This window comes from Echinococcus granulosus, assembly GCF_000524195.1.
Source record: "Echinococcus granulosus chromosome Unknown EG_S00001, whole genome shotgun sequence".
NCBI lineage: Eukaryota > Metazoa > Platyhelminthes > Cestoda > Cyclophyllidea > Taeniidae > Echinococcus > Echinococcus granulosus.
The window spans coordinates 2011055-2033145 of record NW_020170381.1 but is presented as its reverse complement, the minus strand read 5'-3'; the positions used below and the strand labels follow the sequence as shown (position 1 = coordinate 2033145).

The window sequence follows — 22091 nt, the reverse complement described above, 5'->3', positions numbered from 1 at the left end:
TTTGCCCCGAGAAAAAGGCAGGGGAACAGTCGGAATTCAAATTTTATGCTTCGAACCGGGATTAGCTCTAACTAGACCTTTCGAAAATCAGTTTATTATTTGTGCAACTTGACTAACGTAATTGGGTAAAAACGGTGTAATTTCCTACCTCGTGGGTACTGGGGATTTTCAGCATGTTCACAAACCCCACAAATTAACCAAATCTTTATAGCTAATTTTCTAATATTCATCAGGTACAACCTCATTTAAATTTGTTGATACATAATGGCAGCTTTATTTTAATAACCCACGAGCTTTCCGCGTCCATTGTTGCATATGGGATGGAGTCAGATGTCGAGAGTGATGTTGCCCTGGTCAAGCGGAGGAGGAATGATTATGAAAGCGATGACCCTAGCGAGAGGTCAGACGAGTCATCTGAAGAAAATGATGAAGAGGAAGAAACACCTCAAAAGCATGGAAAACGTCATCGCGACTTTAGGGATGTCCGGGTAAGAAAGTTTATTCCCTACTTTACTGAACGGAAGGTAGCAGTTTCTCTATTCATTTTGTAAATTCTTGGTTTTTTGAAAGGTTTTGGGCACCCAAGCGCCTGGTTTTGGATGTTTTATAGGTTCTTATATTGAGCACATCCCCGTCATTGCGCTTTTACACTTGCGGTTTGTGTATCAGGCCGATAATGTCTGTTGGTTATCTTGTTCACCGTTTTGGTTAATCTGATCGGTTTAGTTTATCGTTACTTTCGAAGACGATGTGATGTGTACCCATTTGGAAATGGCCTTTTTCTCGGCATAAATGATACTATTCTTTTTCAAGCAAACAACTTACCAAGTGCACGAATTTTTAGAATCTATTTATTGATGAAGCCGAAGCTGTGGATGAAGATGAAGAAGAGGAGGACGATGATGGTGACGACGCCGAACTTCTGGGTCATGAGGAGGACGAGGCCATTCAATCGGCTATGGCATCAGCTCGCGATCTTGAAGCCCGCAATCGAATGAAGGAGTTCACAGATCAGGATGTGGAGTGCTTAGAACGGTACTTTCAACAGCGTTATGAGTCGCAGAATTATGCTTCACGTCGGTTTGGTGAAGGGGCCGGCATGACTGCTAGCATCGTCCAACAGGAAAGGGTTCCTGGTATCAAGGATCCTAGTCTCTGGGCTGTTCGCTGCCAAATGGGTGAAGAAAAGGCCACAGTGCTTTCTCTTATGCGTAAATTCCTCGCCTTTCAGTTGTCAGATACACCTCTTCAAATAAAGTCCGTGTTTGCAAAGGAAGGTTTGAAAGGTCACATCTACATCGAAGCCTTCAAGCAAACTCATGTGAAGCAAGCCCTTGAAGGTATCAGTGCGCTATCAAGGGCTCGGTTTGAGCAGAAATTGGTACCTATTAATGAGATGATTGATGTTTTGAATGTGGTCAAGGAGACTGCTCAGTTAAAGCCGAAGCAGTGGGTTCGCCTCAAAAGTGGTCTTTATAAAGACGACCTGGCTCAGGTAGCTCAATCATTTCTCATTTCAATTTGACAATCAGTGAGGTTGTGAAAATTTGATGAGCTCACTTTTACTTTTGATTGTTCAGTAGGCTATTGGACACACTATTTCAGTGCTATTCCATTAACTGATTCAGTCTACTTATTATTTTCTGTTGACATGGTTCGGTAGTTGATAGTGCACGTGAAGGCATTACTTCCTCTCCTGTTCTAGGTTGAAAGCGTCAAGGATGCGCAAAATCTAGTCCGGCTCAAGCTCGTTCCTAGGATTGACTACGATCGTAAACGAAGCCGGTTTGACGACGGTGATGGGGGAGAGGGTTCAGTGCAAGGCCCCACCCCAGGCTACCGCAAAGGGCGTTGGAAGCGTCCTCCTGCCGCCCTCTTTGACCCCAGTAAAGTTGCTGATCGCATCAGCAATAGCGGTTCCTTCATCGTTTTCGAGGGCAATCAATACGACTCTGCTGGCTTCCTCCGAAAGGACTTCCGCATAAACGCGGTCGTAGGTTCCTTTTCGTCTTGGGATTGTTTCTCTCCTATGTGTTATATTTTCCCAAAAAGTTTTCTCATTGGGATGTTTATGTAGTTCTGGATTCCGCCAGTTAGTTTCGGGCTTCAGATTTATCCTTTATATGATAATAGGCTACTTTTGTTAGACTCTTTGAAGGACCACTGAATCTTTTTCTGATTTTTTTAGGCGTTTTTGTAATTGCTTTGATTTGTCACAATGCTTGTCACCGTGTTCTTTTGTGTAACGATTGTAGTCGTTAAAATTTGAGATATTATTATGGTAAGCTTACTTTTAGTTATCTCCCTTCCCTTATAGTAATTTTTACTTGCCTGGAATACCCTCTTTTAAATAATCATGGCTTGGTTCGTAGATTGCTGACGGAATCCGGCCAACCTTGAATGAGTTGGAGCGATTCAACCAGCTGCCTGATGGCGCTGAGCTGGCGGCGGCAGCTGCATCCGTGGCGACCAAGACTGTCTCCTCTGTGAAACTGGGTACAAACGGTGAGGTCATTTCGTCGAGCCATGGCTTCATGCCCGGCGATATTATCGAGGTCTGTGGTGGTGAATTGAAAAATCTTAGAGGCACAGTACTGTCTGTGGAAGTCGACGATAGGGTCATAGTACAGCCCAGTCATCATGATCTAAAAGAGCCGATTCCTTTCAATCCAACAGAATTAAGGAAGTATTTTGAACAAGGTGACCGTGTCAAGGTAACTCTGTTTAAATTGCCTGCATAGAATCTCCCCGATAATATTTAACGTCGTCTTCTCTATCCTCTAGGTCATTCATGGTCGTTATGAGAATGAGACGGGACTGTTGCTCGTCTATGAGCCAAACTTGTGCATGGTCCTCCCAGATAGGGGTATGTCTGAGATCCGCGTCGCTCCAAAAGACCTTCGTCTTTGGCAGGACCGGGGGGGTTCCTCGGATGGTGGCCGGCCGGATGGCGTTCAGTTGATGGATTTTGTGCAGATCGACTCGCACAACTTCGGCGTGGTAACCCAAGTCGACAGAGAGAGCATCTCAATTCTCACCTGCCTCGGCAAGGTGGTCACCGTCAAGGCAAACACTGCTCTACGTGTTATGAAATTTGGCGGTCCACGCGGTGTTCAGCCTCAGGCCCTCGATCGTAATGGGAACGTCATTCAGGTGATGTGCACAAACAATTCATCATCTTTATCAGATTGTCAATATTTGCGAGTAGGAGACTTCTCATTACTTATAATATTTAGCAAAACTATCGTAAAATCCCTGCTTCATTTTTCCGTACTTTTATGGAGTCGTTATTTGGCACCAACTTGAGCTTTATGCGACAGTAGTTTTGGCTAATCGGTCGTATCGTTAGCGTGCCTTATTTACTCACAAAGTTTGGAAATGTGCTAGGTAGGTTGACTGCTTATTTATTCGTAGCTCAGATTTTAAAAAATTCTCACTGCCCTAGATCAAAGACAGTGTACGTTTTCTTGAGAAGCCCTACACTGGTGTAGTTGGCGAGATCAGATATATCTATCGGTCGTGGGTGTTTATATACTGTCGAACACACGTGGAGAACGCCGGAATCTTGGTATCAAAATCGCGTCAGTTGGCGCAGATTGGAGGCACGGGGAACAGGAAGGATGAAGGCCTGTCATCCTCACACTCTGCCCGTCCTCCTGCCGTCCAGCCTCTCTCGGGCCAGCGTATATGCAATTCCAGGGGCCCTAACCAGTTTGACAGATCTATCATCGGCAAGACGGCTCGCATCGTTGCTGTGAGTTAATGCCAACCTCCACTGCGCATTGACATTAGCCTTATTGTTATATTAATGCCGTCGACGAAATTTGCCAAACCATTTGGCTTGATTGATGGGTAGGTAGACAGGCCCCTTTGGTACAATGTAGCTTTTATTTGACCATTACTTGTAACTAGTCCTTTGTACATTTTTTTTCTCAGGGCACTTTAAAAGGCTTGACGGGTATAATCTGTGACGCCACATCGAACGAGGTGCTGCTGGAACTGCACTCCCAGTTTAAAAAGGTTCACGTTCTACGTCAGAACGTCGGCCTGTTAGATAGCTCCGGGCACATCATTGCCGACCAACTTGGCGCCTCCGCGGCCACCCCTAGGGCCACCTCTGTCCGGGAGGCTCGCACACCCATGGTACGCCTTCTATGTTCTCCTATTTTGCTCCATTCTTCCGGCTTCTAGATGCGTACATCAAAGAATAATATCATAAAAGATTAAAGAGGGTGATGATAAAGCGATTTATTGATTAATACCTGATGCTGTGTTCCATGGGGGTGGCCATCAACATTACAGTTATAATCACACTTTAGGTATCCGAGATCTACTATACATGGGGCAAATAAGAGTTACTTTGACTTCTTAAGTTGGACTGTTTACTATCTTAAAAGTGAAATTTTTTTCTTTCACTGAATAAATTCGATAATGAACTGTTAAATAGACTAAATGCATACGACTTGCTCAGCAGCTCTAAAATATGGTCTCTTAATCATGGGTTGAGCCACCGATAATTTCGGGTTACAGGATTATGCTATGGATCTAGGCGCTATCTTGGACCTTTAATCCATAATTCGAGTCCCTCTTTAATCCACTAATCCTTAATTAAGTGAGACGAAGTAATTTAAATCTTGCGACCTAGGGAACGTTTTTTTTTGGTTCAGCTGTAATAATTCAAGCACGGCACCTAACCTTATTCTTAAGGCATGAGAATCTATTCGTTTTATTCGCTCGACTATTGTGAATGGCAAAAGCAGTGCCTTTAATTTTGGGAGCCACTTGTATTGGCAGGTCGTGGCACCACTACCGGGGCGGTTATGTTGTCACTCATGCCTTTGTCCCTTTTCAGGCGGGATCGATGACACCTCACGCGCCGAGTATGACTCCTCGTGCTGATGCGACACCTCTACCATACGCTTTCAATCCAAATATGGCCACTCCTGCTCACTTTATCAACGACGATGGCCAAACCACAGCAGGTGAGCAGTTACTCCCAAGTTGAGAGTGGTGTACCTTTGTACGTTTGCTTCATGTGGCAGCGGTTGGATAAGGGTAGGTAGTGCAAAAGTTTGGTCCTGCAAAAAGTACGGTGTGTGTAATGAGTCGTTTTTTATATTTCGTTGAAGGAGTATTTATTGAGTGCAACTACTTCTTGTCTTATCCCCACAAATAGGCTACCAGCCATGGCAAACACCGGACCATCACAGGACGCCTAGGTCAAGTCACTCCATAGACGACGAAGAAGACGAGTAATTGGACCGTTGCTCTACACTTGTCTTCGTTTTCGTGGACCTTTTGCAATCTCTGTTTCCATTCACAAATGGGAAATGCAATCTCTCTGTATAATCCTCTTTTGGTGGGTAGGGTGGGTGTTAACATTCTATCTAAATTACCGGATGATGGCAGCCTCGGCTTTACTGTCTGCGTGTCCAGTTTGTCACTCTTATTTGTCGAAGTAATAGGTTGGTACACTTGTGAAGTTTACTTCAGGTCCAAAAGCCATGATTATCCCATGTTGCATCTGATGGGCTGTATTTTGCGGCACGGCTGCTCTGCGAGAGTGCCTCAGATGAGACGAGCCTGAATGGTCCCCTCCGGTCGTTGTGTAGTGTAGATTGGTTGTGTTGTGTGCTGGCCATATTTCTAATCCAAGTTCCACTAAGTGGAGACGTAACTGAGAGGACTTGAAACGGTTTCCCGAAGAGGTGACGAACCAAACGTCCTAGCTGTGGTACCACTTCCTGCACCTCGTTAGAGTTCTTGGGTTTCGAACGTTTTTTGCTATTCGTGTAGTGCTGTGCTGTGGGACCGTTAACTGAAGATGCATTTATCCCCATCTCATCATTCGAATGGGAGTCATCTTTTGGAGGTGTTTAAATTTGGGTTTTAGACTGATCTGCGCTGGCTGCACGCCGCATCTGTCGGGATGTATTTTCCATAACGCTGTGATTTTGGCGTCATATTTAGTCGCCATGGCTGAAAACAAAGTTGGATATGCTCTTACCTATTTAGTGCTAAGACTTGATTCATTACGCTAGTGCCCTTCCTGTATGCCGTCGTCCCATACGTCTGATGTTCTGTGCATACGTATATGCATATGACCGCCCAGCTTGAATTAATGGTGTAAAGGTATATATTATGATACAAGGAAAAACCCATAATTTTGAGTACTCTTTTAGGTAATGTGCTGTTTCTTGAAGCAAATAAATCAGTTGGGGGAGGTGACATCACAGAATTTCGCTCTGTGCCAATTGGTCATCTGCCTCCACCCCGAGACGTTAATTTAACCGAGGTAACGAAAAAGACCATTTTCAATCAGGAACCTGAATTATGTTGCAAGGGTGGGATTGCATTGGAATGAATAGATGCTCGTGTAGTTACTGAATCTTCATTCGAAGGTGGGCATGTTCCTTAACCTCCAGCCGAGCCAAACCGTGAGGGCGAACATTCCAGCGTGAAGACAGGCGTCGATGATGAATATGGACCCAGGGAATACCGTCACAGTCGCGGCATATACCGATGTGAAGACGATGGAGCCAAAAAGGTTGGCAAGGGTCTCAAGGACCGACATGATTGCAAAACTGGTCCCAACTTCTCCCGAGTCTGCCAGTTTCGTGATCAGCGAACGAAGTGCCGAAATTATGTATCCTGCAGGGGAACCGATCACAGCGAAGACAAAGATCAGCACCGTATTGGTTGTCAGTGCTGTGCCCAGCAGTCGGACCGTCTTCATGAATAACCCAAAGAGAATGAGACTTATATCTGAAGGTTGAAATAATTGCTCGACTATGGGAAAGATAAAAATCAGATTGAAGGCCATGGAAGCGTAGTAAGTTGCCAGATAAGCGCCATAAATTCCATCCGACCAGCCTACATCTTGGCGCACCACAAACAGTAAGAGACTGTCCTGTTCTCCGGCCTTTGTTACCTGGTTGAATAGCACGGCACCAAGCAGAATACGAATGTAGACGTGATGCCCATTGGGTCTCATCTTTGCGATATAAACCCAAGATTCTCTAAGAGATGTTCTGACGGTCTTCCAGCAGCCGCACTTCTTTCCAACCTCTCCTTTCGACTTTTGGAAATTCCCCTCGTCCACCTCCCCTATATCTTCCCCTACTCGTTTTTGATGTTTTGGATATTCTAGCATGCGCATCGATCCGTAGTCACTCGAAGGAGATTTCGATGGACTAACAGCAACACTATCCCTCACTAGTATGATGAGCAGGATCAGTATACCCAAATTGAAAGCTGTGACGAAGAGGAGGACCCATCCATAGGAAGAGAAGTAATAGAAGACTGTAACTAGCAACGAGCCAATGCAGAGTCCCACAAAATTTGTGCCCAAAAGACGACCGATAAGTTGGGTTCGCTCTGCTTCTGTACTGCAGTCGGTGATGTAGCTGTGAGCCCCCATTCCCAAGGCATTGCTCTTGCCACAAAGTCCGTAGAGCAGAGCACCAGCAAGGAGCCAGGCCATTTGGAAGGGAATGGATGGATAGCCTGGTATGAGGCTGATTCCGAAGAAGCAGCAGGCCAAACAGGCACCAACCATTGGCAGTATCATTGGGCCCTTGCGTCCATTCTGATCGGACCAGCTACCCAGAACGAGACAGACAAACATAGCGGGCAGGTTAAGGAGAACGCGGTACCCGATAATGAAGGGCGCAGCCTTTTTCTGAATCGGACGCTCTAATGCCTCGTGAGCGGTGTCAGACTCTACATAGCAGTGGCGAACGGAGTTTAGGTCCCAGCTATCGGTTTGCGTGATATAAGAGCAAACCAGGTGGTAGACCTGAAGTCGGGTTGATGTTTGTAGAAGGGTTTCAGTGATTTTATAGATTGAAAAAATACCAATTATCAAATTTGGCAGGAGCTTTTGAAGCATTTTTTGGTCTTAATGAACGACCCTTGAAGATGCAATTATTTTTGAATGCGCATCACTTACCAATCTCTACAGGCCTAAATTTTGATTGGCTGAGGGGTTGGGAGTACTTTATTGCTCCGAAAACTCGTGATGTCGCCAAGGCCTTAAACGTTCTAGCACGATTTGGAAATCGAGTCCTTGCTTTTTTCGCACACATTCCTGCTGATGGCACCAGTTCTGGTAAAGTAATTCACGGATTTGCGATTGGAATAGCAACGCCTTCCTAGCGTGCTTTTCGGTGAGAAATAACTTCTAAGGAAAAGCGGACTGCGGTTTCCGAAGAACTTTATGTTAGTCTAAGTAACTAAAAAATGATCAACTTACATTTAGTGTTTTCCAAATGAAGCACCTACTGTATCGAAGAACGACAATTCAGACACTCTTGCGTGTGCTCCAAAATAAGTATTATTTTGAAATGATTAGCCTTACTCTTGTCTCGGATGTTGCGTCGCAGACTAGTCCCTTTCTTTTGAATGAAAACACCGGCGAACAACTTAGTGCAAGAGCTTTGCACGTCTCCAGACTCCCGTGTTTGGAGCGAATGACATCCCAGAACTAATGCTGCCCGGTTTAAACATTGAGAGAGCAGTCACCGCCAAAGTGAGTAGGTGGCACAGACATAAGAAAGTCTAATAAACTGCCCTAATTTTAAATTTCACTAATTTCGTTAAATTCGATGCAACCGTTTCCAATGGCTATAAGTCCACCATCCAGAACCGAAAATCTTTCGATGGATGTAATAAACCATGAGTTTAATAAATTAGCGTTAAAAGTAACCAAACATTTTTTTCTACTTTTCATTAGATTGCATCTAATGCCATTAAATATGCTCATATTTTGCTTGTAGTGATATTCTCTCGGCACAAATATTACAGTTTGCATAAATTTTATCCTCCCATCACAACATCCAAGTAGTAAAATGAAACAAACGCAACCGCGAGTTGCACACTTTCCTCCTAGATCTCCTTTAAACACTGAGGCCACTATGGAAGAAGAATAACAAGGGACTGTTAGCACAAATCTGCCTGTGGTGAAAAATCCATCAGCTCTGCAAGCACATTTGTAAATATTTTAATTTTCCCTGTATAAATAGATTGATGCCTTTCTAATTTGCCTGCACTGTGCAATCAGTCGCCTTGACTTTCCTCTTAGCTAGTAGGCTTCACTTCTAGGTGCTTGTCTGCAAATTGTATTAGCGTTTTCTGTGTAATGTCAAGTTGGTGGGCATGGAATCCGCATCCGGTCATAATACCAGAGAAGCCCCGTGAACCAGAGTGCACGTCCATTTGGGAGACGCATGAGGCTCTGTGACATCATACATATATCTGCATGTCTGAGTTACGATACAAGTCAAATGAATATATGCTAGGCGAAATATAAGGCGACATTAAGTTTTAGGATTTCATAATCAGATATTTGGGGATGGTTTCGGATGACTTTTCACTCTACGAGCCATATTCAAATGAGTAGCTCAAGCATGATATAAACCGACTGCTTCCCAAAGGCCAGTGCACTAAGAAGTTCGCTAAAATTTGTACAAGAAAGCTTTGTCTCATCAATACATTTTCGTGCTCACCTCTCATCAAGTTGAGTGGCATCTTCAAATCAACTTATGCAGAAGCCAATTTTTGACCACGTTGGTTGAACCTCAGAATCGCGTAACAGATTTGTGGAAAGATAAATGCGCTATTAAATGTAAATACTTACTATGTACATAACTAATGCCGGGATCTTCAATGCCCATTAAAAACAAACCACAGAGAATGAAGTTACTCCTAAAAGTGCTCTTAGAAATTGGTGTCTACTTTAGTAGTACTAATGACATTTTGGGTTTCTGGGTCAGGAGCGATTTTGAGACAACCATGCAGCTTCGCTATTTAAAGTGCGCATAAAACTCATGACTTGATGAAAATGATTGGATCCCCACCTAGTCTGGCTGTTTACCCACCGTGCTTTTCGCACTCCATCTAGACCAGTTTGTTAGACTAGTCGCCTGAATGTAAATAAGGCTATGAAAAACTACCAACACACCCCAACGGTGCATTTTTTCTGAATTGCACAAGTGATCACACCCCTCCACCTCTCTCCCGGCAGCCACACCTCTCAGTCAATTGATACTTCTTTTCTGAATTGTAGGAGGGGGGGGGACAGTTCAGCCACCAACATGCGCGTTCGAAGGGAGGGGTCTTAATTAGGCTTTCAAGTCTATCTGGTCTAGACAAAACCGCACAGACATTTTCACTTGTCCCCGTAGGCTGGCGTACTTTTTCCTAAGCCGATGATACGCAAATTAATCTCACGTGAAAGATGGCAAAACAGTTATATTTCCATCAGTAAGAACAGATATAGGGCAGGGTATAGGGAAGTCCGTTGCTACTCCACCCCCTCTTTTGAAAGGCATCCCGTTTTTGCATTGGAGGAAGATCCAAAAACGATGCCTCTGTACGTCTCAAAAATAGCCTGAGTGATGGAACATTAACGCTGAAGGTTTCGCATAGTCACATCATCAAAAGGAACCCGATTTTTCCAAAAATGTATGTGCATTCAAAAAATTGGTTTCTCAATGTTGTGGCATTTTTATTCAACTCCTTGTCACGATGGAATGTAGGTCTGGTGTTCACTTATGTGCGGATAGTCTGAAAGACCAAAATTTAGGGTTATCAGATGGAAGAGCAGAAGCTAGCACTGTAGAACTGTCGCCAAATTAGTTAGCTCTTGCCTGGTACGTCAGCAGTTTGTGTAAAAACAACTCACGGGTTCGCCTCTCAAGCCTAATTTATTTTATCTGCAAAACATACTTTAGCAGTGTAAATGCGATACCAAATCACAGGAGTGCTTTTGTGATAATTCTTTAAATGCAATTCTGTGTTTTGCGTCATAACGGAAACGCCTCCTAGATTTGTTCATGATTTGATATCTTATCATGCATTTTCCGAACACTAATTGCCAATGTTAAAAGTGTTAAAATTGAGAACACAAAGACAGTGGTACACGCCTGGATCAAGATTTCCTATTAAATTATTTTACTAAATTGGTTTTACTTGGAAGACTTAAGAATGTCAGCCTGACTACAGAACCTTTGCTTGCTGAAATGTAAGAAATAATTAATGAGTGATATTTGTTCATTTTTACTGATGCGATTGCGCATACCTTTTATACTATTAGTTTTTATACTAATCCTACCGAGCATGGTAATAGCATTGTGACTCTCAAAAGCCGTAACAGCGATGTCTACAATAGCCCTTAATTCCGCCTTTTGGATATCGAAAACCGTATCCAATTTTGTGGACTCGTTTTAATTTTCAAGCTCTAAACAAGTATGTCCATATACTTGCTCGTTGCTGCTTCAAATATTGACTCCACACTCCCGTGGGACAAGTTCTATAAGTATGCGTTTATTATAAAGACATCTTGCAAAAAAATACATAAGTCAATTTTATGCCTCAGTATGTGACTAAGATTTGTTTTCGAAATATCGAGAACACAGAATGCTCATCAATATACCACCTTGCAACGCCGCGAGGATGAAGAAGACGGTTCCAGCGAAATGTTTCTGCGTGGAGACAAAGATTTCTGTAAATAGGCTGGAGCCAACGGTTGCTGAAAGGACCTCCAGAAAGCTTGTCAGAGCAAGCATAGTACCAACCTCCTCCTCTGATGTGAGTTTTGTCAAATTGGAGCGCCCGGCACAGGTCACAAAAGCTCCGAAGGAGCCAAGAAGGCCGTAGACAAAGAGGAGGGGAGTTTTTTTGGTCAAACCAGTGGCTGTAAATGTCAAAATCCTGACAGAGGCGCCAAAGATAATGCAAGTTTTATCCGAGGGATTGAAGAGCCGCTCCAACAATGGGTAAACCACCAACAACTGGAGGGACATTGCCACGTAGCTGATGCTCAAATACGCCCCATAGATCTTATCATTCCAGCCAACTCTCTCGCATGTCACGTAGAGCAGCATTGCGTCATTCTCACCCACCTTCGCCATGTGGTTGATGAAGCAACAGAGGAGGAGTATGATTATGTGTGCTCGATCACATCGATCACGCTTTCTCAACAAGAAGCAAATAATATGGGCTACTGTAAAACACATCCCTGTGAGCTCTTTCCTTCCTGGAGGAACAAACATGGCATTCTCAAAATCTCCAGTCTTTGAATAGGGCCCATTCTTCGTTGTGTGGTCTTCACCGTCTTCCACTCCCATGGTCTCAGCTCTTCTAGTTGCTGCATACGCTTTAATCATCTGCTCATTCATTATCTTATGTGGATCGTAGGTGATGGTTTCTTTGATGAAAAGGTGTATGGCCACAAAGAGGACCACAGCGGTAACGCTGACTGCCACTAGAATCCACTGAAAAGTGATGAAGAGGGAAACGAGCGCATAGCCGATGCAGTTGCCGAAGAAGCCCACACCGATGAGGCGACTAAGTAGGCGGGTGCGCCGCTCCTTGGTGCTACAGTCCGCCACGTAGCTGCTCGCACCAATCAGGAAGACGGTGCTTTTGCCGCATATGCCATAAATGAGGACTCCGACCAGGAGACACAAGGTGCCCCCAGGAATGTGGCCCACGCCCGGTATGTAAGAGAAGCTAAAAGAGACGCAAGCGAGGATTTGCCCCACTAGCGAAAGCAACAGTACTTTCTTCCTACCGTGATGATCCGACCACGAGCCGAAGAAGAGGCAGGAAATTATTGCAGGCCCATTCAGTAACACAGTGTAGCTGATAATGTAGGGCGCGGCCACGCTCTGAATGCGTCCATCGACTTCTGCACCCACTGTTTTGTTCGGCTCGTGACGACAGAGTTTGGAGTCTTTGGTAATGTAGAGGCAGGAAAGACGTAGGATATGGAGGCGGGCAGAGGTTTTGAGTAGCGCCTCAGCAATTTCATAGATGGCCATGCAGACGATGATGAGACTGGGTAGGAGGTGCTGCATTCTGTAGCACCATCCATGAACTTGCTCCATTCCTTCTTCCTTTTCTGTTTCCTCCGTCATTCCCCGTGGTGTAGTTTCATCCATGCGGCAGTGACACAAATGAACCAAATATTTCCGGATACTATTTACTCCATTGACAGTGTCATGCGATTGGAAGTGGTGAGTACTGACAGCGCACAGTCTCGAAGTAATTGGTCAGTAGGCACACACGATCAGTCAAGAAGGCGCACTCACAGATGCACTGGCAGTACTGCCACTACCGCAGCCTGTCCCTTCAGCCATCATCAAGTTGCAGTGCCTGTTCTCGTTGCCACGGTCCATGGGTTGTGCCCACATAGCTCGCGTATATACTCCTGATGGACCAGTTTGAATGATTACCGAATACCCTTATTCCAGGTTTCAGTTTAATCAGTCCAAACCGTTTTAAACAAGCCATACCTCACCACGTTCTTGAAACAAAGTTACTTTCGGGTGAAAAAGAAAAAGCCAGTGTTGTTTGCCATTTTTCGCTTATGAAAGTGTCAAAATTGCAGTAGTTCAAGTTACAGGGAGTACGTTGCTTACAGAAAATCCTGTGCATGGCTGTGTACATAGCAAAGAAAAAAATAAAAGTTGCGCAAACACATTTATTTGAGGGTGAAAATTGGTATTTTGATCCGCTGCAGAACTACTCAACAGTCTAATTTGATACCAAGACAAAAGGTACAAGGCACGATAGTCCCGAAGAAGTATACTTGGTTTCTGATGTATTACCTACTAAGCCAACGTTTGTTGATACGTAATTCGATATAACTAATAACTTTTCTAATTCTAAATTAACTCTTAAGATCAGTTTTTGCTACAAATTCGAGTAAAATTTACGTGGGTTGTGCAGGCACTTGCTGAATTTGCGGTGCAGCACCAAAATATTCAGCGTAGATGCGCTGTTACTCAAAAGCACCAGTTGGTCTACTTAGTAGCACGGGTGGGTGAAGTTTATGGGGTGTCTGTTGATACAAAAGCAATCTTCTCCAGAAAGCAAAAATATTGTAGCGATGAAAGAAATGTAGCCGCTAGAAGATCTTTGGATTGAAAAAATATGCCCTTTGACATTTTGCTTATTTGTTTGTTTAAATAAGCGGACATGGCAGTCTTCGAAATTTGTGCTACCATTCTGCAACGTCAGTTTCGAGTCATTACATTGGCCCTAGCCACTTTGCAAGTAGTCACTACTTCGTCTTACTAAGATCTTGGAGAAGACGGAGAGCGCTACAGTAACTCAATTGGATGTAAGAAATAGAGTAATCCGGGAGGCCAATGTCTAAACAAGTAGATGCAATTATGCTAAATTATAAAAAGTACCACCATTACACAGTCACAATAATGTCCTCGAACATTAAAGACGTGGGTGTTCGCACCAATCCGCTTTCAAAAGAGGCAGAACTAATACTAGGACGATAGAGTTCGGTCCCATGCAAAAAAAATTGAGTTTAAAATAGTTATTTGGCGTTTAATATTTGATTTATCAATGAAATATAGAGGTGTTAATCAGGTTCAATAGCTTCGAAAGGGACGCACTTGAGCATTCTGTAATACACTAATTGTTTAACTCATCGCTTTGTCATTGCATCTCCGTCTGGCTTACAGGTAACGCTAGTAATCTAAAGCTCTGCTGTATGCTGATTACATGTCGTAATGTGTTGGCTGTTTGTTTAACGGTCGGCTTCGGTAAAGGGTCACTTTTTCTAGGCCACTGTACCTTCACCGTAAAAGCTGGCCTCTGGACCACGCCAGTATCCCTAACACCTTCTGCATTACGAATATATATCCTGCCCAAGCATTATTGTAATACGATAGTGGTTTATCCCTCGGTTCTGGTGAGGCGCCACTTTTGTACTTCGAATTAGCCCCCTTGTACCTCGCTGGGTGGGCTGGCCTTTTGGGCCATGCCAATAGCCCAGACACCTTCTCCGTGCTGAATATATGTATTCTGCCCGAGTATTTTGTCTTCTTTCGTCTTCAGGGAGTCTTGGGACGCTATATTATGTCTTTTTTGTCTTCAGGAAACCTTCAGGGAACTGTAATTCTTTAAAATGGGCAAAAATCCAAACATGATTTCGTAGCGACTTTTACGGGAAGCAAGCCGGAGACGGATAGTGATGGATGTAGCATAGAAACGAACCACTAATAAAAGCCTGCATACGAAACCTAGACATCAAAACCAGTCTTATTTTAGCGTAAGCAAATATATCGTCGGCTGCCAAAAATTGTTGTGGAAAAAGTTTGGGCAATGAAATTTGCAACGAAAGGCTTTTTCAAATTAACAACACACGGCTTTGCTGTTGCCGAAATGCGGTACAATTTTGCATTTTCATGCATAATTTTTTATTTTTAAATGGTTTAGCATGATTTGTTGCCATCAATGGTCACAAACAAGAAATACAGAATACAAAACTGGTTGTTTTAGTTTGTACTGCAGCTTAGCCTTTGCTTAAGGTAGCTCGTGATGTCCGGACAGACTATTGCGCTTTCCCTATTCTTATTTTTAGTTGCTTTCGGAGTCGTCATTTTCCTGGGATCCTTTATATTTATTAAGCGTAGCATTGCGAGGAGAAAAAGTCGCATTGGTAGGATCGTGTACGCACCTGTTGGAAATGGCGGCCCAAAAGTTTGCAAAAGTTAGTTCTCTATTTTTTTGGTAGTTTTGGAAGGAGTTAGTAAATTCGAAGATAAACGTGACTGTTAAGATTCGGCCAGAACCCAGGGTATTTTACTCGTCGAACTCGGATAGACAGAACGACACCGCTGGAAGTGCTTCCCTTTATACATACTTATTTTTAAGGGAATCTGGGATTTCAATTTCGTGCAAACACTGTTGATCTATTTGTCGACCTGAGTACGTCATATCTGTGACTTGACTTTAGAGGAGAAAATTTTGGCATCCTATCCCCTATTTGAGGCACCTCCTGTCAGAGGCATAAAGGATTTCTTATTGAGCGCCTCTTCACAATCGATGAACCCGAAACCCGATAGTCATCTCGTTGAGACTTATTGTGAATTCTATAATCGCGCTCGGTATGACCCCGGGGTAGGTCAAACTTGTTCCCCACCATTCAATTCCTTGTCGATAAACGTAATGCCATATCTTCTAGCCGTACACCGACGTCGACTACCTCCGCTTTCTTGAAATTCATGATCAACTTTTGAAAGCGTGCGTACTTAATTCTCAAAAATTATTTCTCAAGTTTCGTTACCATAAAATGACAATCATGCTTTTAAAAGTGTGGTGGTCAAAGAGGCACTCCAGACCGCAGATTCGCCTAACAAGGCGACTAAGGCGTCACACAAACGCCGAAAAATGCCCTCAGCTTCAAGAGTGGGCCAGTCGACTTACTCGGAGCTAATCGAAATGAAAGATACGACCTCTGGGTCTAATGTCGCCGCTGAAACCAATTCCTCCTCTGGTGCGATGGGCCTTCTCCGTGCTCCACTCAGTCGAAGCGGTAGTGCCGCTAGCGACGACTCGCAGACAGCTCTCATTCGCCTCGACGACGGTCGAAACACCTCAAGTCACCTGCGTCAGTGAGTACAATCGGCAGTCAAAAGCCCCCTGTCCGGAATATTCTATGTTGCACTATAGTTCACGTATATTTATGTGAAAAGCCTTTATTAGTAGCTTTGACCACGGTCCTTTCTTCCTTATATTTAAACACTTCATAAAGACAAGCGACAATAAGAGTTCTACACTAAAACGAAGTGGTTGATGACGTCGAATTAAGCCATGTTACTCGGGTACAGAATAGTCAAAGTGGAAGGCAAGGGCTAGGTTCCGTAACTTTGTTAGAACGCTTAGCTCTTCGCCAGGCCAACATCCAAGGAGGTGTTCAATGCACTCGATCTCTCTTAAAAGTTGTGACAATCTCGCTCCACACATCGTACTAGCCGATTTGAGGAACCAATGGAGGGACGCCTTGGCCAGGTTGCCAGCCTTTTTACCAGACTTCAAGGGGACGGCAGATCCATTAGTACCGGAGCTAGGGTCAACCCTGTTTCCCGAGAAGAAGTCAAATACCCGTTTCTCGTGGTCCCCAATGAAGTCCATCACTAGGGGTGGAAATATGTTTGAAGACGAGGCCTTCTCTAAATCTGTGGGGAAGTCAGCCCCGCTGATAGGGTTGTACGAATCAAAATTCTCCAGGACATGCAGCCACGCCTAATGGGCAATATAGATAGTTTAGAAGACGTGATTTATGCAGAAAGGAGTCGGCCTACCGTGTAGATATCGTCCGGTTTCGAGGTGAACGGGTGTATCTTATTCAATAGTTCCGAGGCTGGTATATTCCTCTGTCGAATAAATCGATGAGCGCGTACAAGAGCATCGCAGTTCTGATCGACCCACTTGTCGTTTACCGCCTGATTAGTGGCTCTCCGGAAAATTGTGTGATTTATGGTGTGGACGCACGACTTGCAGGGAATTGACTGGACTTTCGCATCCTGTCGAGACGTTCCAGCATTATCACCATTAGTTGCAAAACAGGAGTGGCCAATCAACTGCGTGAGACAATCGGTCAAGCTGAGTTTTGTTTCTTTCTTGAAAATTCAAAAAGAAGAAAGTTTAAAACCTGGAACTTAAACACGCACATCAGCCTAGTCAAAATGGTAATGTCTACCAACTTGCCAAATTATAATGCCTGGGGCAATCGTAATTTTCGCCCCATCCTTCGTCGACTTGAGGATTGAAAGAGGAGGCGGCACCTAAAAACTCCTTAGTGCTCCTTGCCGTTCGCACCAATTGGGAGTGGGTCAGCACTGTATTGAGGGGCGCGCTGCCAGTGCGGAAGCGCGAACGCGGTCTGCGAAGGCTCGGGGAGTCGCTAGGAAGCCCGCACATCCAACTAGACCAATCAAAGTGCACAGTAAGACCTCTCGTCTCTGCTTTTGCATCCTCATCATTGAGCACCTCCTTGAGAAGTGCAGCCTTTTCCGGATGCTGGGTGAGAAAACGCGCCACTTTGCTCCAGCGATGCTACGAAATTCAAAGTCCAGAAAGGCAAATATAATTACGACTGTCCGTAAGCTTGTTCACCACTAACTCAAACTAGAGCACAAGAGGTAATTTAGGATTATCGCAATGAGCGACGTCTGTACAAGCGTTGTCTTCCAGCCCCGGACACTTCAAGGTTTGATGCTTCAATTGGACCCAGAATAGTTAAGATTGGTTTACTCCTTATTATTTTGGAGTGGAACTGGCTTAAAGAGGGTAAATGCACTTTTTTCGTATTCAATCACAGCAGTCATCGTACACTACTTAAAGCATTTATTTTTGGAATCACTTTTGAAAAGAGGAAGCAAATTTCCCCCCCCCCAGCATACCTCAAAGTCACCATCCAACTTGAAGAGCAGACGTCCAGTTATGGCAACTATGGCCATGGCAAAAACTTCCCCACGGAGGTAGCGATGAAGAGGAAGGAAGTAGTGCATTCCCACCCTTTTCTCACCAACATTGTCCTTCACACACCGAGCCAACTTTGCAACCAGAGAATCTGCCATTTGGTGCGCCTCAGGAGGGAAAGACATTTGTCGCAGCAAACGATGCACAAGTGAGCACAATGGAAGTCTAAATGTCAAAGAGGGAGCTGGTGGGTAACCTCACGCGGCTGAATACTCTATACTATCCGCATAAGATGCCTACCTCGGTCGTTCGGTGATGCCGAGCATATTGATTAGATGAATAATGACGCGAGTGAGAATGAGGGGGTCCGGAATTAGGGGTCTTTTAAAGATTCCTGGCATACTGGTATTGAACGAAGCAAAGTGGTTTGACACCCACCGATCTGCCTACAAATCGTATTTTAAGGAGAATAACATTCAACTCGTGTAAAAGCACTCAGGATGTACAATAGAGAAATGATCACATACCAGTAAATAGGGGAATTTATCCCTGTCTTGACAGAGACACGATAGATCATGCAAAGTGAAGAAGTCATGCTGACAGATTGCGACCTTCCTCGTGTTTACAGCAGTCAAGGTGAGGAAGGCTGCGAGGAATAGAACACCCAGGTTGTATTCGAGCAACCAATTCGTCCTGTGTTTACCCAACTTTCCATGCCAAAACATATCTTTCTTAGGTTGCCTTTTTATCCTATAAAAACAATCAATCAAAGGGTATTTAAATGCAACATCCGCTCCCTATCAGATTAGAGGAGATCCCAATTACAGGTTTTCCACGAGCATCTGCTTCCACATTTCCAAGAGGCTTTGCACATTGCTCGACAGTCCGGCTTGCTCCTCCGGAAGATGCTGTGCTGACAGCGACTGCGGTGACGGAACCAGCCGTCTTGGACGTTTTTGGGGCGGCGTCTCATCCACGGACTCCGAATCACTCGAACCCAATGTTATAGAGGATTCACAGTCATCATCGTCTGCGCAACTCACCGAAGACTGATTTTCATGATCACAACTTTAAAAGAGAATAAAAAGTCTGTTGAAATAGCTTCCTTCCTCGCCCTTGATCTACTCAATAGGAAATTTATGCATGAGGCTATGCAATAGGATCAGCAGTTCAATTACATTACTGGAACAGTGTCTCATTAACTCAACAGTAGGCCCTAATATATAGGCTGGACAATTGGATTGTTACATTACGCTAGTAAATGTGATGAACTGATGTAAATTGCAACAAGGACTAACTTCGTTTCGAAGAGAAAGAAAGGGTTATTGGCGCTTTCGGTTTCGTTCGGACAGTAGAGAGAGCCCCATCCGATCCAACAGAATCCGAAGCCTAATTTGGACTCGAGGAAACGTGTTAACCAACGGCTGTCCTTTTCACCCTTCCTACCCACGCGAGGAAGCGCCTGATTATATGCACTCCTCCCCTCAGCATTGCAGTGCCGCAAGTAGTTTTTTCGGGACTCAAAAATCGACTCCAAGGCTTTCAGCGTTCGACGGAACGACAAGGCCCACATATCTCCACCCAACTCACCCGTGGCACCCAAGTAGTTAGTCCACAGGGTGTTAGCAATCGAGTTAAATCGATCAACAACGCCCGGAAATGAAGTCGGTTCGGGTGTCAGATAGGCACGCGTAAAAACCGTCATTTGGTGATGGAGTAAAAGCTTTAATAAAATGGAAAAAAAGATAATAAGTTGAAAAAACGATATCCTGACTTAATTCTTATGTTAGCATGGCATGAATTGTGCCAAGAATTGAGTGATATATCATGGACATTAAAAGTGGGCGCCAATACATGAGTAAATGACATCATGCGATAAAACCACTTTTTAAGGTGGAGAAGTTGAGCTTTTGATTAAACCATCGACTTTAGGGCCAATTAGAGGCAAAAGCTTTCCTGTCAGTAAAAACCCTCACTAGACTAAAGTTTAGATTTTCTGAAGGGAGTAATAGCGATATTCTTTATTCCGACCTTCAAAGAAAATGAAAAACAGGTTTATTCTCACAGTAAACGCTTCACTCATACGCCAACTGCGCAAGCGACTTCGCTTCTTATGCGTCTCTTTGGGGGCTCCTTTAGTAGACATCACTGTTGCTGCATGATCAGCAGTGTCACCTTCACGTTCCTTGCGTCGGCGTTTCGTGATAGGTGAGGCTGGTACAAAGTCATCAAACGCTTGAGAAGCATCTTTGATCTGCCCTTCTGAAGGGACAGAACAGTACATGAGATCATCCCTTTGTGGAACACTACTCGACGTATTGACAGCCCGAAGACCGTACGCAGTCTCCCCAAATTTGTGATCCTATTTAGCAAAATATCACGGTAAAGGTTATCAGAAGAGACTAGCGGATCCAAACTATTGCAATCGCACATCTACATAGCCAGATTTAAGGGGGGATGAGGGGGATGAAACTTAAAAACGATCAATTTGGCGAAGTGATCATAGCCCATTCTGCTCCGGGGATGCCGCTAATAAGTTACTGACGTGCTCACCAATAGAGGAGATAGCGTAGTTCACCTACTTTACTAAGTCGCAAGTACAAATGAATCAAGTCAAAAAGGATCAGATAAAGTTGACTGCATACTTATATCAAATATAAGTCCCACTTCATAACATACGTGAGTGATTCCCCTTAAAGAGTCCGAGACCTGCCAACAAGATGTGCAGATATAACGTCCCGAAACTTCGTCGACGGAAAAACTACTACTCCCACAGCCAGAGCATCTCAACGCACCGGATGACATCTAAGAAATGCACGCAAAGACAAGCGCTTCAAACGGTCACAAATGTCAAGTTTTGATCACAAACGCCGGCATGAAATTTGCTAAAACAGTTTCGTACATGTGTTGATCGTCGAAAGCAGAGCTGCAAAAAATGATGTACTAAATGTTCTGCAAAAATGCACTTGCATGGTAAGGCATTAAGCACTAAAATGACTCAGGGCAAAGCCATTTGAACACAAGTACCCATACTTGTAAATTCCAACTAAAAAAAAGTAAAAAAACACAATTTCTAAGAACGACTTTAAAAAGTAGTAGGCTTATGTGATGCCATGTGACCGTAAACCAAAATAAACGTCTGTACAAAAGTGTGCGAGCTAAGCAAAAGGCTGACCAATCAATCGAGAGAGCCGAACAATCGTTTTACTGTTTTGTGTTCCATGTACTGCACTTCATATGTGATAGTTGCCACTTTTGCACCTTTGTGTATGCCTTTGAATATTGTAGGGTTTTGCTAGAAATTGTTTTGAAGAAGCAAATCGCCTTATAAGCTGTTAAAATGACTCCACATTTACTGAAGGGGCGTGCATAATATAGTATCGTGCAAAAAACGAAATACCGGTACATGTAAAATTTTTAGAGGGAACTATAAGATGTTACAAAGGGGAAAGAAACACAGCAGACAAACAACGGAACTGGGATACTGTCGCGAAAGAGAGAACAAAATGGCTCGTGTCCCACAGTAACTGCAATTAGTGTTCATTAAAACAATTTCAGTCAGACTGCAGTCTAGGAATGCCAAAACTAGTAAGGACAAAGGGGTGTCATCCTCCGTGGAAATGTTTACTCTGAGCAGGCGTAGAGCTGATCACAGCATTGCATTTATAATACTTTCCATATTTTTTTGGGGGTTTTTTACTGCAGCGTCCCAAGCCTCCCTAAAGACGAAAGAAGACACAATACTCGGGCAGAATATATATTCAGTGCAGAGAAGGTGTCTGGGCAATTGGCGCGGTCCGGAAGGATAGGGCACCCAGTGAGGCACAAGAGGGCTAATTTAAAATGCAAAAGTAGTGTAA

The 22091-nt window shown here is 44.0% G+C and overlaps 5 protein-coding genes across 5 annotated transcripts; 2 read left to right on the top strand and 3 right to left on the bottom strand. All coding sequences in view use genetic code 11, as the record gives it.

Annotated features, from left to right (window-relative positions):
• Positions 1-320: 320 nt before the first annotated feature.
• On the top strand, positions 321-5256 carry EGR_00234 (Transcription elongation factor SPT5; the record flags this gene model as incomplete). The annotated part of the gene is made up of 9 exons (XM_024489483.1): positions 321-488; positions 845-1495; positions 1706-1993; positions 2373-2714; positions 2785-3153; positions 3446-3754; positions 3937-4143; positions 4853-4982; positions 5177-5256. The coding sequence occupies 9 exons, from the start codon at positions 321-323 to the stop codon at positions 5254-5256; spliced, it is 2544 nt and encodes an 847-aa protein (XP_024356161.1).
• A 1135-nt stretch (positions 5257-6391) lies between these two features.
• On the bottom strand, positions 6392-7891 carry EGR_00233 (Solute carrier family 46 member; the record flags this gene model as incomplete). The annotated part of the gene is made up of 1 exon (XM_024489482.1): positions 6392-7891. One exon carries the CDS (start codon positions 7889-7891, stop codon positions 6392-6394), a length of 1500 nt encoding a protein of 499 aa, XP_024356160.1.
• Positions 7892-11384: 3493 nt separating this feature from the next.
• Positions 11385-12920, bottom strand: EGR_00232 (Proton-coupled folate transporter; the record flags this gene model as incomplete). Its single annotated transcript, XM_024489481.1, has 1 exon — positions 11385-12920. One exon carries the CDS (start codon positions 12918-12920, stop codon positions 11385-11387), a length of 1536 nt encoding a protein of 511 aa, XP_024356159.1.
• Positions 12921-15345: 2425 nt separating this feature from the next.
• EGR_00231 (hypothetical protein) lies at positions 15346-16425 on the top strand (the record flags this gene model as incomplete). The annotated part of the gene is given in 6 exon segments (XM_024489480.1): positions 15346-15507; positions 15542-15650; positions 15682-15735; positions 15764-15972; positions 15992-16050; positions 16122-16425. The coding sequence occupies 6 exon segments, from the start codon at positions 15346-15348 to the stop codon at positions 16423-16425; spliced, it is 897 nt and encodes a 298-aa protein (XP_024356158.1).
• Positions 16426-16623: 198 nt separating this feature from the next.
• On the bottom strand, positions 16624-21036 carry EGR_00230 (hypothetical protein; the record flags this gene model as incomplete). The annotated part of the gene is made up of 10 exons (XM_024489479.1): positions 16624-17052; positions 17112-17429; positions 17629-17865; positions 18213-18456; positions 18532-18677; positions 18759-18981; positions 19057-19299; positions 19530-19954; positions 20297-20593; positions 20911-21036. The coding sequence occupies 10 exons, from the start codon at positions 21034-21036 to the stop codon at positions 16624-16626; spliced, it is 2688 nt and encodes an 895-aa protein (XP_024356157.1).
• Positions 21037-22091: the final 1055 nt, after the last annotated feature.